Source organism: Lissotriton helveticus, chromosome 8 (genome assembly GCF_964261635.1).
Source record: "Lissotriton helveticus chromosome 8, aLisHel1.1, whole genome shotgun sequence".
In the NCBI taxonomy this organism is placed as follows: domain Eukaryota; kingdom Metazoa; phylum Chordata; class Amphibia; order Caudata; family Salamandridae; genus Lissotriton; species Lissotriton helveticus.
In genome coordinates this window covers 421503025-421520510 of record NC_136069.1, presented here as the reverse complement: position 1 = coordinate 421520510, position 17486 = coordinate 421503025, and the positions used below count along the sequence as shown (strand labels likewise).

At 42.1% G+C, this 17486-nt stretch overlaps 1 protein-coding gene across 1 annotated transcript; it reads right to left on the bottom strand.

The window, feature by feature from the left end:
- Window positions 1-678: 678 nt before the first annotated feature.
- Window positions 679-16497, bottom strand: RGCC (regulator of cell cycle). Its single transcript, XM_078657275.1, has 5 exons — window positions 16331-16497; window positions 13818-13988; window positions 5383-5490; window positions 3706-3768; window positions 679-1056 (listed from the first exon to the last, which is right to left on the bottom strand). Exons 1-5 carry the CDS (start codon window positions 16362-16364, stop codon window positions 1049-1051), a joined length of 384 nt encoding a protein of 127 aa, XP_078513401.1. The 5' UTR covers window positions 16365-16497; the 3' UTR covers window positions 679-1048.
- Between the last annotated feature and the right edge of the window lie 989 nt (window positions 16498-17486).

The following is a 17486-nucleotide window of genomic DNA, read 5'->3' as shown; positions in this document are numbered from 1 at the left end:
CTGAAAAGAAGTTCATTAACTGACACCACCAAGCAAGACTCATGTTTACATTTAGTGGATTATCTGGATATCAAATCTTTGGAGGAAGTCACAGGAATTTAATTGTATTTTAGTAATTTTCCATTTTAACGCTAGGTAGTTAGCTAGATTTGCGTGCTATATACTGGGCATGATTTCGCTTCGAGGGTGAGCACTGTTGCATGGGCAGATCACAATAGATCATTCTGGTCAGTGCATCTATGGAGTATCCCATTTAGCTACAGCTGCCTACCCAAAGTTTAGAGTCACTTGATGGATGCAGACTTTGGATAGGCTATTATGCTCTAAACCCCAGAATTCTGCAAGTTATTAATTTAATGAGCTACTCCGGAGAAGCAAAAAGTTCAATACGTTTCGCCACCATAAATTAATCAGCCTCGTACTTGGACACTGAGCCGTGATTCATCCACTTCTCAGTGTGTTGAGTAGTGATCAGATGAGCAGTACATGGATTTCTGTTTCTGCAACTTCTTACCAACTCTGCAGGCACCACTTCTGTATTCGTCCATCAATTAACTCAAATCTTGCATTCCAAGGTCCTGGTTATTTTTCCAGGATTTTCAGAGTTTAAAATACTGAATGAAGAGGGAACTCCCCTTTTAAAAATAATGTTTATAAAAATACAAGGAAACCAAAAAATAGAATAAAATCCAATTTTATTTGAATACAAAAATATATTATGTGTGGAAAAAAGCATCAGTACAATTTCCAACTATATAAAATTACAAATATCTCCTTAAAAGCATTTAAATTATAATTAAGTAAAAATAAGGCATTCAACTATTTAAAATGATTCATCAGGTCTACCGTACAGTACACAGATGACTTGCATAAGAGCATTAGTTTTATATTCTGAAAATGAATATATAATTATGCCACATATGTTCTGTGTTTGCCATCGCCTTGTGTAATGGGAGTAGTAGCTTCCAGTATTTGACGTTAATTGCAGTCCTCTGAAAGTCTGGCAGATTTGTATTTGCCACACTAAAGTTAAAAGATTCTGCTCTTCTCACATGCCTGTAAAAAGAAAATATAAAAAAAGGTTAATAAAACAAAAATGCTCGATTATGGCTTTCACATGAAGCATTTTTCTACCTGTATAATATTGGAAACAGAGCAACGACTAGAGGTTCCACAGCAAAAATTTAGATACCAATAACGCGTGGAAAACACCTGTATCTACAATAAGAACCTGCGATAAAGGCAGAACCAGAGGTGAATCAAATTAATCCCTTCCATTTTATCCACCATAATGACACATCACCCATATGTAGTCAATTGAGATGTCTTGCTATGCTTTAAGCAGCAGTTGTGGTCATTGGTGTGCAAAGAGCATAATAATACAGCTTCCAAATGTCTAAACCTAGCTAAATGGTTCAAGGGATGCTTATTACTGAAAATCAAGGTTGCTTATAAGCCTTTAGGACAAAGGGAAGCAATTGTGACAGCGATCATATTGGGCATATCTGATTACAATAAGTTATTGACACTTGTTGGGATGTGTGGGAAAGGGTTGGTGAGACTGCCTATATTTTGGTTATTGAATGGAAAGCTTGTGATCAGAGATGTGTGTATTTACTGAAAGTGACAAACTGATATTTGAGCCAGGGACAAAATAAGAGCAGATTTAGATTTCGGTGGACAGGTTACTCCGTCATAACGGTGACAGATGTTCCGTTCGGCGAAATATAAATCCCATAATATCCTATGGGGTTTAGATTACGGATGGGATATCAGTCATCGTTGTGACGGAGTAACCCGTCCACCGAAATCTAAATCAGGCCCATTGTATTTTTCAAAATATTTATAGCTGATCTAAGTGAGCTAGACAAATCCTCCCACCTTTGTGGCTTATGAGCAACTTCAACAACCCGATAAAAAAAAAAAAGCATATATATTTTATTGATTCCCAGACTCATTTGTAAAGTACACCATGCCTTCTGTGACACACAAATACAAAGAAACACGTACAGCATGCTCAATTGTAAATCAAATAGCTGAACACTATTAAAATGCTGTGTTTTAATTGGCTCCTAGCAGATAGAGACTCGTGCAGAAGAATCACAGCTAATACGGAGGCAAGCCTCGTTATATTTTCAAAAAAACATATCACAACACCTTTTTCTCCCATATAGCTGCCTCGGGTGATCAGAGTTCTAACAGAATTAGAGTGTTCACCCTGCTCCGAGAATGTGGGTGCCCAGGCAGACAAGCTTTCAGTGCACAGAGCTTTAGAATCATTCACTTTCGTGTACAGAAGGCTCATTGTATACTTGTAAACTTCTTTCCTGCTCCATATTCTTGAAATGAAGGAGCCCCAAAAATATGCCTTTCTATTTATATATTAAAAGTGTTCCAAGTTGGTGAACATTAAGTACAGGTATGGAATGCTAAAATAGTAACCTCGTTGTTTTGTCTGGCTTACAGTCACCTTGAAATAGGTTTTAATGAATTACTTTTGGATTTAGTCCGAGGTACACACAGTATCCTTTTTATACACGAATACATTTCCATGCATTTAATTTTCTTATATTGAATCTCAAAAATTAAAGTCACTTCATAATCCTGCAGGGAGATGCACTACTGACAAGACAAAAGAAAGTGGGAAACGTAAAGAAAATGTTAAGGTAAATGTGCAAATTGCAACTTATTAAAAGGGTATGACTGTCGAATCAATTTTGTGAATTTCGCCCCAATATGTCATGGGGCTGATTTACAACTCCATCCCAGTCAGTGGGAGTATCTCCACCTTCGATAATACTACTTTATTTTAAACAAAAGCCACAGATTAAGCAGGGCACTCCAGGACGCTCTTTGAAGGACAATCCTATAATAAACTTTAACTGGCAACAACATTACTGTACATCTTTTGGAAGCTTCAATAAAAGAATCTAGATGCATTTTACAGTCCTGGAATCATATTGTGCGTAAATAATTTCTTTACCGCAGGTGGAATGTGGAGCGTATCAATTAGAAAGTTGGGCTACAAATCAGTAATTCTGGCCAGTTGGCTCTGCATATACTGCAGGGTGGGGATTTGTGAAATGACATTCCTATGCATTAAGGCAAGACAAAATGATGTCTGTGAATAACATGTTGAACAGGACACATGAATTCGTATTACTATGGTGTTTAGAACCATTTTATATCAACAACTAGGCTAAAACATCAATATTCATGACAAAAAAAATGCCAGATGCTATGCCTATCGCCCCGGCAAAACTGTAGGTGCCCTATTGAATAAGGGAGCCATCCATTGTGATAACTCCATATGGTCAAAACGTTTCAAAAAAAGTAATTCTCAGCAGGTGAGCTGCTTATATGCGGCTCAAGAGAACTTTCAGCTGCGAGGTGGCGTCTGGCTCTATAAAGCTCTACTAGTTTTTCAATTGAGGCTCCAGGGCAGTCAAATACTGTTATGAACCCCTTGCAGTATTACTTATGTCGTGCTGGGTTTTCAAATAGTCACCAATAAAATTACACGAACACTCAATGCATGCATAGTTGCATTGAGCAACTCTAGTTGGTCTAGATAGAACAAGACCAGAAAGAATCGATTTTTAACACACCATGAAAGGTAAAACCATATCCAAACAGCCCACATGTTGCAGTGTGGTACTACAGAGTACAAATACACAAGAAAGAAATTCAAGGCAGAGTGCTTACTTGCTAAAGTTCTGTCGAGATCAGCAATAAAATCTTCCAGCTCTTTGGTGTCACCAAGCTTTGCTACAAAGAAAAAAAAACAAGAGATGAAAAAACCATGTTGCTGAACAACAGTCATTATAAATAAACATATGGTGGAGGAATGGCACTGTGAAGCTGAATGGTCATGGTTTAAGAAACTTGCTCTGCAAGTCAATCAAAAAGATAAAATATTGCATGCAATGGAGAGCTGAGATTGAATGAGTTGGGCCAAATTCACGTGGACCTGCAATTCCAGTGCCCAGATTTAAGCCAGTAAACTGCAAGGATAGCCGGGCTCATTCTTGCCTTAAGTGCAATAGTGCATTTAGCAGACTGAGCTAGAGGCCTTTCAATTAACAAGTGCTCTTGTACGAACTCTACCGGCAAAACCAGTTGCCGGGCCACCAACTAGTATCTTACTGGCATTGCATAAAGCACAAGGAGGTTATGATCAGGTATTCAACATTATTACCAGAATACTTTCTGCATCCCTTGCTAACTGCCCATTTGCAGCAGTCAACAATGTTAGAAAAAATTTGCACTTCAGATAAGCTCTCGTTGCAGGCTACCAGTTTGACAAGTAGCAGTGCAAAATCGAGGAGACTGTTCAATGGGGCGTATTCTGGGATTTAAAGGGCTACAAGAGTAAGTGATACATCCGAAACCCAGTTCAAATGTAAGTTTTCCTTTAAGCATACTATAAAATTAAGGCAACGGAACTTCTGCTAAAAATGTGCTAGCTGTTCTAAATGAAATTTCTGTATATCTAAAAGATTCAGTCCACCGAAATGATTAATGGGGGGAAAAAAACAAAAAAGACAGCTGGACAAAAGTAAAATGTGAAAAGGCATGCCACATCTCATTCGAACACGTAAAGCTTTTCTAGTTTCAAGCAAAAAGTAGATCTGAGAGGTGGGGGTACCTTGAATGTTTTTACACAAGACAATCAAATCATACAGCACTTGTTAAGGAGTTAAAGTTTGCCTACAAATTCCATAGCTGGCCAAAATGTTGGAGCCCATATTAGAAGTTGTGATTCTCAATGTTTTTGCCATCTGAGAGATGGGTCTCGAACACAAACAATTATTCTTCAAATATACTGCACATGGACAACCTTCGGGTGAAGAAGAGTGCTAAAAACCCCAAAAAACTTTCGCACCTGCGATAGAAACCCTTTTGGTCTGTGGTTCTTTAAAGAGCCACTATAAGCTGTAGTCCTAGGATTACTGGAAATGGAAGTATTGCAAAAGTAAAATGTTAAGGTAATTGTTTCCAAGGGCCAAGTGGGCACTTGGTTAAAATTGTTTTTAGTAGTACTAGACGTTCAAGATTAGATGTCTAGGGAACCTGGATTAGACCTAGTTTAGCGTTCAGCAGAGGGGGTATAAAAGGCAGTGCCAACAAAGTTTCACAATCATTGCAACCCCCCACCCCCCCCAAAAAAACCTCACCCCCACAGCAGCTTTAAAGTTCAATCAAAAAAAGTATGGTTCCCATCAGATGAAGTGATCAATGCATGGGTTATTTTAACTTCGAAATGAAGTTGTTTGAGGTACACATGCAGATAATTTTGGCTATTTGGACACAAACAAGAAGCGCGAATGCAACTTAAATCTATGTGCTCCTCAATGAAAACGCATCGTACACATTCTGTACCTTTCCGGGGAGTCGTGGTTGGAGATGGAAGAGTTGGAGTGGAGACTGTTGGAGAGTTCAGCTTTTCGTCACTAAAGCTGAAGCTATGTCTGTAAAGGGAATCTGCACCTGTAAGGAGGAAGAACAAAAGATTAAGTCCAAAAGCCAGCTGGAAGAATTCCAACCCCACACCAATCCCGCCAAATCCAGTCTGCAAACCCACGCCCCCATTAAGAAGAGATCAACTGAATATCTGCAAAATAATCTATACACGCATGGGAAGCACTCCAAACTATATTGTAGTTCAAACTTTTAGTAGTAGAAAATAGTATTATATTCCCATGTGTCCCTAGTGTTGTATCATCTTCAAAACAAAATGAAATCAGTCCAACAAACTTAGACACTTATGTTGCCGTTTTGAGTGGTAGATGGAGGAACAGTACCAGTGTATTACAGAAAAATGGACACTTCATAACTACAATTGTGAAGGGTTGTTGTAACGAACTGTTTGAGCCAGCCACTAGTGAGGTTTGCTCGGATGTAGACCCATATGGGCACGAAACGTGTTGCCTGGGCTGACAAGATGTGGGTTTTGTCGAGAAGATTGAAGAATAAACCAGTTTGAACGTTAATAATCCACTGTGTCTAAGTCTGTGATACAGTGAAGTTGAAAGTGAGGTAGGACACCCAGCATGCTATAAGTTGCCACGTTACATGCACTCAACTTATGTACATGTAAGCGAATCCAGCGAGACAATTTAAAAGCATTGTGCTACAACTTATAATGCATCTGTGGATGTGATGTCCCATAACAATGATGCATGTCAAAGTAATTTCGGGGTAATGCCATGAAAGACGGTAACCATGCAACCCCTATCAGCAGGGCTGTATTACAGAGCATGTTAGACCATGCTTTATCAACAATCTATTTCGATAAAATAAGAAACTAGGCTTAACTAGTGGAAGCATGACCCATAAGCATGACCACTGAAATTTTACAATGAGGGTACTGTGAATTTTTCAACTTAATTTGGATTTGCTTTAGTTGACACGTAATGCATTATATGCTTGGTAATGTGTAACAAAAGTTTGTTTCTAGCTCGAACACATTAGAAGTTACTCAAAACAATGCTACGTGGATTGTTGCTCAACAGAAGACCTTCTGCAAGGGTTAACTGGCCATCTTTCAGCTGCTGATTGCTCTATTAGGTGTTAAACTGATACTATTGTGGTGTAACATGCCAAAACAACATTCACATGTGTGAAAAGGACAAAATAATGAATACGGTCATAAATTGTGCCACATTACTCCGCATAATATGCCTTTTCTTGCTGTGTAGTTAACCATGCTGCACAATTCTATTGGGCCTACCAGTAGGCAAGGAGGGCAGCAAAATGCAAAGCTTTTGGAAGGAACAATCAAGTCAAAAGTCAAATTGTGGAAAATGGCTTCTCCTACAGGAAAGCACAGTAAATATTCCCTTTGTATCAGATTTCAAAAAATGTGTAGATCAGTGTACAGGTAGCAGTGCATACAACTCCCCAGAGAAGCTGCGCAAAAACCTTCTCAAATACACACACGTGGTTCAAAGCAGTGAACACAACACAGGGGGATCATAGAACGTGGTGGAAGCTCCGGGGAAAGATACTGAACAAGTTCTTGCATTGAACGGATGGAGCAGCGATTGTGCTCAGGATAAAATGAGAATTTGTGGGAAAAGGAGTTCAAGCAAGACCACAGTGAGTTGATAAAAATAGGAGTTTTATGCCAGTGGGGGGGGGGGGGGGGGGAAATCCCAAACGATTTGTAATACATTTGAACGAGGAGAGTAGCTTGACTGAAAATCAACTCTTGAATTGGAGAAAGTGTGTATGTGTTAATTGACATGTTTAAGGTTTGTCCCCAATCCTGATAATAATCTATTTTCCTACTGACGTGCTTGGAACATAGGCTCAGAAACTTCTAGATCAAGAGAGAAGGGAAGCAAGCATTGGGGAGGACAGCTTATGCCTTCTTGTGATTTCTGGTGGGCGTGCCCAGTTTATTAATCTTAGCAAAATTTAAGGCATGCACAGTTTGCATTTACACCCAGTTTCAAAGTCTACAGTCACGTTTTAACTAATGCGTTAACAAAAAATCTCAACTAGGACTTTAAAGCAAATTATTAATTACAATGTTTAATTGCTGCATCAAACTTAATGGACTTTGTGGATCAGGTTTTCTAAATAAACATCTTTCAAACAAGCGAAGTAGGGAGAGTTGTGTGAAAGTACATTTATAGGAAACTTTTTAAAATGCCAACAGTACACCAGATTTACTGCCACTGAAGTGATTCATAGTCTATCGCCCACGAATTACTCAGATGCTACAGCTGCTTCACATTAAATTTTCCCCTTATGACAAACGTTTTGGAAAAAGCCCTTTCTACTCAACCACGAGTAACACATGTCAAATTACAAACTGTGGGCAAGACACTTTCCAACTATCATTTCTGGTAAACGTATAGTATTTCAGTGATGCAAATTAATATTTCTGAAAATATTCCAACGGTAGCAGGGACCAAGAAAAAGGGAGGTACACTACACCTTCCAGTCATTCAAAATAGAGGCATTGTTACAGGGCTAAATGTCTGCAGGTGGTGATCACCAGCACTCATCTGAGCACAGAGAATTATTTGCAGTTTCTCCCAGAGCCACATCGACAAAAGCACATAGTAGAAATATATAAAAGAGATCAAGGAGTAGGAAGAGAACTATAGGAAAACAGAAAAAAAGAAAGCTGGGATTAAAAAGAACATTCAAAAGTGAGACAAAGAGGCAAGTGTAGGGTGATAGAAGAAATGGAAGTTTAATGGGATCAGAACTAGGCAGCCTTGTTATTTGGTAACCCAGACAACTAGATGGGGGTACCTAAGAAAATCCGTAATTCCTTTAAGATATTTTTTTAAATACACACACATTAAGCACTGATCTTCTGGAACAAGTCGAAAGCGTGACAGATAAATATACCTTTCTGTGCTTTGTTGCATTATCTTCAATTGCTACAATACCCTTCTAGCGTCACTGCTATTGAAGTGCCCCTGCAATTTAATCTTGAGAGAATTGGAGTCCTTGGAAGGAGTTATACATCTGGTAACCCAGTCAGGCTAAGAGGGGATTTAAAGTTAGAGCTGCCTAGGTAAACACATATGGCTGTCCAAATATTAAGCTGTCATATTGTGAAGTGGGGTGCTTTCTTTGGGACATGCTATGGGTTGCCTCAGGGTTACTTGCTTAAGTTAGGTATAAAGGTATTTATGTATTTTACAATTGGGTTTGGTTTAAGTGCGGGGTGCAAGTGTGGCTGGCAGGACAATCTAGTGGACAACTGGCCAAGAACTTCAAAGACATCTCACAAAAACCTGTTCCAGGAACAGTTTTCCACTGCGAATTATCACATTGCATAGAAGTCAAGCAAGAAAATAAACTGGGACTTTGGCTAGAGAACTGGCTCATAAAAAGAAAAGGTTAACATGTTGGATGCTTTTCTGTTGAATATTCAGGACTCTGCGGGCGGAACAGTCTGGGAGAGTCGTAGGTTTGGCAAAGACGAATGTACTTGGCAGGCAGAGCAGAGTGCGCTGAGTGTAGCAATCCGAGCACAAGAGAAAAGCAAATCCAGCACAGACTTGTGGAAAGAAAACAAAAACCTAGAAGAACATCTCAAGATGCCACGGCGGAGAAAAGGATTATTAATAGACTCTGGCTGGGTAGAATAGGCCTAGACACCAAAATATATAAAGTGGCCTTATGTAGTAAAAGTGCTGTCTGGTTGGTCTTAGGGCTGAAGAGCTATTGATATTTACCGGTGAGAACATGTGGCAGTGAATTTCACAATTTTCCTTCCCTAGGAAAAAGTTACAAATATTCACACCCACACACCTGCTCTTCTACGCACAAAGTGTGGCTTATATGCATCCACAACTTACAGTGCTGCTTGCTACTGCCGCCTAGACTTTAAAGATTTTTACAAAAACAGCCCACACGCAGCCACAAAACCACCACATCACACCACACAACCAGCTCACACACTCTGACTGGCCCATCAGACACTGCCAGACTGCAGTTTAGGCCAGTCCAACCAAGTAAATAGATGCTAAAAAAAACACACACATTGTATTACACAAGGCCGATGTACAATTGGTGTGTTTCTTTAACAACCAGACAAGCTTTGCAGACAGAGCCGATCTGCTCGGGCTCACTGGCCAAAAATAAAGATGTAAGCTACTAGAGGGATTCAGAGTCAATTATGTCCAGTAAGCACTCCGCCAGCTTGGGCCCAGCTTCCCACAAGGATAATAACCATTGGCAAACACAGCCCATCCCACTGCTATGAAAAGCACAGGCTGTGTTTTCAGTAGCTTAAAGCTCTGGTGACGTGGCCATTTTTCCCCTCACAATCAACGCCTTTTAAGTAAGGTCAACAGTCCAGACACATCAGCAACCTTTTGCCCTAGACTGGTTCGGAGGCAGGCGTATCTATAAAATATCCCCCAAGGTCCAGCGGTCCCATTCCCTTGCAACAGGGTGCACGCGAAAAGTGTAGGACACCACAATACGTCTGCTAAGGGCAAAAGCAGAAAGTGCAAGAACCAAATATAGGGCCGGCTGTATGTGCATGGTGCATGTTCACTCATAGGTGTTTCTCAAATAACAGTGATGATGGTTTCAAGAGTCCCACAGCAGGGAGCCTTGTGGCAGTGAGGCGTTATGCCCCTCGGAAAGCAGAGTACAACTCTAGAAACGGAAAGTCAGAACCATACAACTATAAAACCTGCAAAGTCATACACCGTCATCATCAATTAGCATACTAGGTTAAGAAAAAATATGTAACTCTGTTTAGGTAAAGGGTGCCTAATTGGAATGTGGAAAGGTTTGAGATTATATAGAATATTTATATATAAATAAAATCAGGGGTTATTTTGTTAGGCACTTCCAAAGTTGGGGCTCTAAAAAACAAATAAAAGAAAACAAATAAAACAGTATAGGACGCTGGGTGCGAGACATCACTGCTGAAGCATTAGAAACTGCACTCAAACACCCTCTTTTACGGACAAGGAAGTTTATCATTAGTTAAATCATCTCACGGCAGTCAATACCATGGGAGCTACAAGTCTTCTTGAAAAACACCCGCAAGGGGCAACCTATCTCGAAGAAAAGCCAAGCTTCCTTCAAACATTATTATGGAATGACAAACACTAACTCAAGGACCCTTCCACAGCATTGCTTCCCTGATACTTTCACACACGTGGCAGTGTGCATTAAACAGACACGCCCACGCTAAGCAGACGTCTGGACAGCTCTACGGTGTAGTGTTTCAGAGTGATCGAGAAGCTTGTAACTAAACTGAAAATATCTGGCATCTTGCAAGTTTTACAAAAGACATGTCCCTTATCTACAGCTACATTATTAAATCTGTGGTTTCCAGGGCGAAACACTACCTACATAATGTAGGTATTCACTGCTTTTTGGATGCCACCCTCACCCGCCCACCCTTTATACCACCATTCCTACCATAAATCATGAAAACAAAAAATACTATCAGAGTTTTTACAACACATTCTAAGCTAGGAAAAACAAAAAACACTATTCCCGATTTAAAAAGAAGCACACACTATTGAGTCATCAGCCAGGGGTTTAAACAATGCACAAGGATGTTTTATATAAAAACACAAAGCCCCAAAAATTATAAGTCACTGTCTCACAAAGCAAAAATCAATTGTAGGTCTTGACCTAGGCAGGGACTGGTTGAACCACATCTATCCTCCTTCCGACCTTCGGCTTAGCACTTAGTGGTGTGTGAGATGGCGTACCTTAGGTGGAATTTCACCTGTTTCGCTTTCTGCCATGTACGTCATTTGGAGGTAGTCAGGGGTCGCAGCTGTGTCCTCTAGCATGCTCCATGCTACCCCTGGGACTTCCTTTGTGACCCCTGGCCTCAGAGGAGGCCAGTGTTTTGCCCCCTCGGAGGCCAGAGGTCGCAAATGAAGTGAAGGGAGCAAGCTAGGTCGTAGCTGCGACCCCTGACTACCTCCTAATGACGTCCATGCTTTCAGCATGAAATGTATGGCGGTATCTCGAGTAACCCAGCGCGAGAGCATACTTCAAGTAAAAGTGAAACAAGATGCCGACAGAACCAGCCTTCCGCAGGCTTAAATTACGACATTCTGACTTTCACAAATGTTGCTGGTGTCATGTGAGCCACACAGGTCTACATGACGTCACATGGATTCAGTGACGTGTCACCTCAGCACCGCCTGGACTGCGCTCAAAAACCACCAGGTGCAGACAATAGTGGGCATGAGGGAAGCAGACAAACGTAAGGTGCCTTGTGGGTGAGACCATGAAAACAGGAGGCACAAGTAAGCGTGCCCAAGATGGTCAGGAACAAAATATTGATGCTTGCGAGGAACAGGCACGTTTCTTCCATACAGATGGATTCATTGTTCGAACAGCCCGCTTCTGCTCCCGACCACTGGCTGTGTAATTGCTTAAGTGGGTTGTATTGTCTGAGGGTAGGTGCCATCTGCACATGAGATCCGTTACCATGAGTTCGCCTCAGTGGGTACCACCGCCCCTCGCCCGAGTCTTGCTAAAAACATCCTCTCCCTTTGAAGGCAACGTGTCCCCAACGAACAACCCATTCTAATCTGAGCAGGTGTTTCTCAACATAAGAGGTGTGGTCACAGAGAAAGCAAGGAACACAAAGGGTGTTGTGACACCCCAAAAGGGAATTTAACTGCAAGGCAGAAGCGTACAGTTTCAGCCACTGCAGAGAGAAGCAGCTGCTTCAGGGAAAGTTTCTCAACCAAGCGCAGATCTAGACTAATAAATCAGATGAGTTAAAATGATTTTTTAGAGCATTAGTCCATATAAAATGTTAATCCCAAACAGCCAGAAAAATGGCACGCGAAATCTGTACATTAAAGACGTTAGGGGGGAAAATCGAGTAAAAATACTGGCCTTTCAAAGGCGTGTGCTTGAAACACCTGTTCTTTCAAGCAGGTTAAGTGGGGGCATGACGCATCCATAGGACGACGTCAGCAGGGCCTTTAGCACAGTTAATACTTGTGTGCTAAAGTATCCACATCAGAGATCTGCCAGTGTTTGGAACAAATAATGGGTTCGGCCGGGGGGCCTCTGCTTTGACTCAAGAGCAAAAAATAGAGGCAGTAGAATTTTTTATTTTTTTTAAAGTGGAGTGACTGACTTATGAAACTTTCTACCCATCACTTTAAAAGATGTAACAACTGGATCAGATGTGTTTATCTCTTGTCAGTTTTCTTACTGGTGCCCGATCCTTCTGAGGTCAGATTTACTTTAAGGAGTTTCAGTGCCCTCCCCGACCCCCCCAAAAATAAAAAACAACATTTCTTTGCTGTTGTACGTTACACTCTAGACAAGTGGTTAACAATGGAAAGGTGTTCTTTATATTGAATGTGCAGTATACAGTGCTGTACCTGGCACATATTTATAACCGGTTATTGGTAAACCTAACCTGGCACTACTTGCACTGCTCTGTAAGGATGAAAAATAGAGCTGAACCCACCAGGATTTGAACTTGTGACCCGGAAGCAACAGAACTCAGCAAGGAGTTCTTATTGGGGTTTACTCAAAAATATAGTTAAGAAAAAGAAAAAAAACAAGGTTTAAACTAATTCATCTTTCAGTGACTAGATAGAAATAACACTTGGTGAATACATATAATATCAGACTACCAAAGAATTGAATATAGACCTATTCCTGTGAAGGTCTAGGGTATGATACAGAGATGATGTTACTTCGAGACTGCTTGGCATTTATTTTATAGGACTTATTTTGGTGTATCTATATCAACCAGAGTACTAAAAAAAGTCACCCATTTCCACAAGACCCGGACAACATTCCAGTTAGTTTAAAACCGCATAGCACAACGGGTCAGCTTCCATCGCAGGTATTCTAAAGTTAGAATTTGAATTTCTGGTGGTGGTGATGATGATGCTAGGAGTGTGCTTGTTCTAGTGCACAAGCAAGCAGTAGTAACAGCAGTGCCTAATTTGAGCCGGTGGTTTCAGGAGCTAGGCATCTAATTGTCAACTCCGGCACTTAGGACAGCTGCCACAGAGGTGCTGTTCGTGCAATTAAAAGATGAGCAGAAGAGGTGTTCATTATTCAATTTACATTAAAAACTACTAATACCAGCCGCCCAAGCCATTATTATTGCATTGGGGGCATCAAACAGTCTGAAATTTCACACTTGCAGCAGTGTGATGGGTAGTCGTCTTGTAGGTACTGTTGTAGGCAGCTCTGACAGGGCAATGGGGGTGCAAGCTGTGGTGGCCTCCTGATAAGGGCCCTGGCACGTATATTTTTTTTCTCACAAATTAAGCACTAACAGTTTGGCTGTACCATAGGTGAGCCCAATAGCCGACACTCACTTTCAGAGTCACTGATGCCGCTGTCACTGATGCTTGTGCTGCTTCTGCGCTTCATGGTCTGCAGATGCTCATCATACTGAAAGTGTCGCTTCTCAAAGGGCGAGGAGAAGTCCTCCATCACGGCATCAAATTCACACAGAACCTGTTGCAGCTCATCGTCCTCTATGAAGGCTGTGGGAGTAGGAGCAGATGTTACAACACTGCAGAAAGCAACAAACTCAGACAAACAAGATACCTGAAAGAAGCCACCCAGGTACACACATACTCCAGAAAGAAGACACCCAACCCTAAACAAAATGCTAGCAAGTGGCCACTCCAGCACCAAAGAGCATTCTCCCACACTTGTCACTGTGCTGTCAGATCAGGCATGGGCAGTCACCTAAACTGCATCATTCTGACGGGAAGGGCGATGCATCAGCTTGCAGAAAAAACACCTTAAAAAAAAAAAATACCAAAGCTGGTAAAATGACATGCTACAAACCAAAAAGGGGGGAGACGGGCTGACACTTGGGCACACAGCCAGGCCAAGTTAGATCCAGAAACTGTAGGTGTATCAATAAAAGACATTTAGCATCAGACTTGCAACATCATTATTTTTCTTAAGGACAATGATACTACTGGTATTCCCCATAGGGATCCAATCAAGTATATTAAAGATATCTGACACTCCATGACTGACCATGAAATAATCCTGGCAGAGGAGATACAGACAAGAGTGTTACGCTTTACTGGAACAAACAAGGGGTCCCCCCACACTTTCTTCAAGGACGTTATTGTTAGGAAGGCCACAGGGACACAGAACTAGACACTTGAACTGTCAGACTAATTTCAAGTCCTCATATAAACCTTTTAAAACCAGAACACATGGAGGCCATGTATTGCCAAGTGGGCAGCTCACTGGATTGACAGCCAATTAACACACTAGTAATCATTTGCCTTGTGAGACAGCTTTCGGAAAGCCTAATTGCAGCTTGCATGCACTGGTCAATGCCCATGTAGCATGTGTGCAGCAGGGGCCACAGGAGGAAGGCAGCAATTTACAGAGGAATGGTAAACACAAGGCCCATGGCGGCACATGCATAAAATATAGGATACATCTGAGGACACCCAAGAGGTATAACTTTCTAGCAGAACACAATATCTGCTCATCGTGCAACTACAAAACACTCATGACCCGTGATTAGCATAAAAGGCCATTTCTTAGTACATGGTTGCACATCTTAGCTTTATTAAACAATAACATCAACTTTTTAACTAAGGCACGATCCCCAATACATCACGCGGCCACTCACACCAACTTTAATTCTCGAAAAGTCATACCTTGTTCCCTGATCCAATCCTTGTGTTCTTGCCTTCTCCCCAGGCTCTCTTTCTTTATCTCCCAAACACCTTTCTATGAACTCAGTCCTCACTCGACAAGGTACCGCACACTGCTTTTTCACCTGTGCCCCATTCTTCTTTCCAACCCCCACCCCCGAGGGTGTGGAAGAGCCCACATGCGACTCCCCCCTCCCAACAACAAGACTTCCACCTATGACCCCTGCAACCTATCCTAACTTTGGCAAACAACGCTGTAACACCAGAACAAGTCCTCTGGTCCTGGGACCACCTCAAACTGTAGGGTGGGCGGGCACGTTTATTATTGGTACTAGACCTCCCACCAGGTGATGCACAGGGTCCGGAAGACGCAGATCACGCCTCTCCGTACTCTAATAGGTCTACCCCCCCCCCCCCCCCCCCGAACCTACCCCTCCCCCATCCCCAATGTCCAGTTCAGTGCACGAATTCCCCTGATGAAAGACAAGTCTGCAACGTGCTTTTCCCCGGGGGACATCAGTGTGTTGCATTAGAGTATAGCTCATTGATACTGGAGACAAGCGTCCAAAATCAGCATTGCTGCCAAAGTGTGCCTCCTCAAAGCCGAGAGTAAGAGTGTATAAACAACAGGAAACTGCAGTCGACTTTTCACTAAGAGAACGTGCCCAAGAATACTTGGGCACAAAAAGCGTACATTTCAAACACTTTAAAACTCTTAAATATAAGTGCCCTATCATTCAACGCCTAGCACTATTTTAATGTGTTCGGTACTAAACTGACCAACCAAGTTTTAAAATAAAGACTAAAAAGAACTGATTATAGAAAGCGAACGCACGTTCATTCACATCAAAATGAACAGTTGGGTGGCATTTTAAGCGGGACATTTTAGGAGGTAATGGGCTCCCTTCCCTTCATCACAAAACGTATTTAGCTTTTTTAACGTTGTCTCTACAAAGAAAATCACACGAATATTAATACTCTCTCACTTTAATATTCTCAAACATATCAGCCAATGCATAAGTAAAATGTAAAACCCTCCCGAGCTGCGGATGCAGGCGGTGGGATAGACAATCGGTTCTTTGTGGAGCCTGGAGTGATCCAAGTATGATGCAGTGAGTTGCCTGATCGATACTCGAATGTTACGCGGATGCTTGTGCTCTGGGATGCTAGAACGCGAGATGCAAGGGCTCACTCACCTTTCCCTGCGGATTTCACCTTGGGGGACTTCATTGCACCTTCCTCGCGGTCCGTGTCGAGAAGAAAATCAAAGTCAAGTGCGGAGGTAAGCGCCCCCTAGGTGCAGGGTTCAGGTGCTGGCCTGCTGGTGGCTCCTGCTACAGTTGCCCGCGCGCACCGCTGTCTGAAGTCCGCCGCGCTCGAGACGTGTCTTATAGCACTGAGCTCTTTCACTGGCGACGTCATGGGGGCGGGGCTCTAGCGGCACGCACAGCTACTTGGAATACCTTCTCCTGCGCTTGATGCATTCCAACACGTGGCCATGTTAGGGTCAGGCGAACTGCAGCATCGGGGAGTAAGAAAGGATGGAACTGGAGAGCCGTCGGAGAATGGTGCAGCGGTTCGAGGCGTATCAATGCGGACATCGAAAAGACCACACAAGAGAGTAGATGGCAAAGAGGCGGGGCTCAAGGAGAGAGGCGTGGTCCAAACAAGAAAGAAAGCAGTCTTTGAGCAGGTTGAATAACGATCCCTGCTTCCATTAATGGCCGCAAGAGGGCAGCAGAAGACTCAATATCGCCTTCTCAAATCAGACGTCTGCTATTTATCGTATCTCAATACCCATACAGCAGCGTTCATTATTAACGCATGCGACAAATAAAGCCTATCAAGAGATTTTGGGGTTTAACATGCGGATTTTGTTGCTTACTGCACTTAATTCCTCATGGTACGGCAAATACCTTATACTTTTAGCATGTTAAATTTCGTCAGGTTTGACCAGCGGAAATTTAACAAAGGGTGAGATATTTAACGCACCCAGTGCAAACTGGGGGGCATATTCTCAAGCAGCTATCGCAGAGTTAATGGCACTTTATTACAGCCAAAGTCGTGATAAATGTATCACCCCATTCACAAGCTGGTGCTAACAGCCGACATCACCAGTTTACCTGCGATAGCAGCAGCAAAAAACATCTCCGCAGATGACCCCCGCAAGTTACTATCGCTAATGAGATGCAGAATAGACGTTTTTTGCCAAAAGCCGCAACACCACTCTGCAATATTCTCAACGACTAGATAGATCTGCGATGCGACCACAAAACATGCAAATAGGCGGTTTAGCTGCAGAAACTAACACCTTCTCTGACCTGGTGTTAAGTCGGACCACAGCCCATTTCG

Excerpts from the sequence above, each read along its gene's own strand:
- RGCC (XM_078657275.1), bottom strand. The coding sequence starts at position 16,364 with ATGAAGTCCCCCAAGGTGAAATCCGCAGGGAAAG. Across the intron at positions 13,989-16,330 it reads GGTGAAATCCGCAGGGAAAG|CCTTCATAGAGGACGATGAG; the intron begins GTGAGTGAGCCC and ends CTACTCCCACAG. Across the intron at positions 3,769-5,382 it reads AACCACGACTCCCCGGAAAG|CAAAGCTTGGTGACACCAAA; the intron begins GTACAGAATGTG and ends TTTTCTTTGTAG.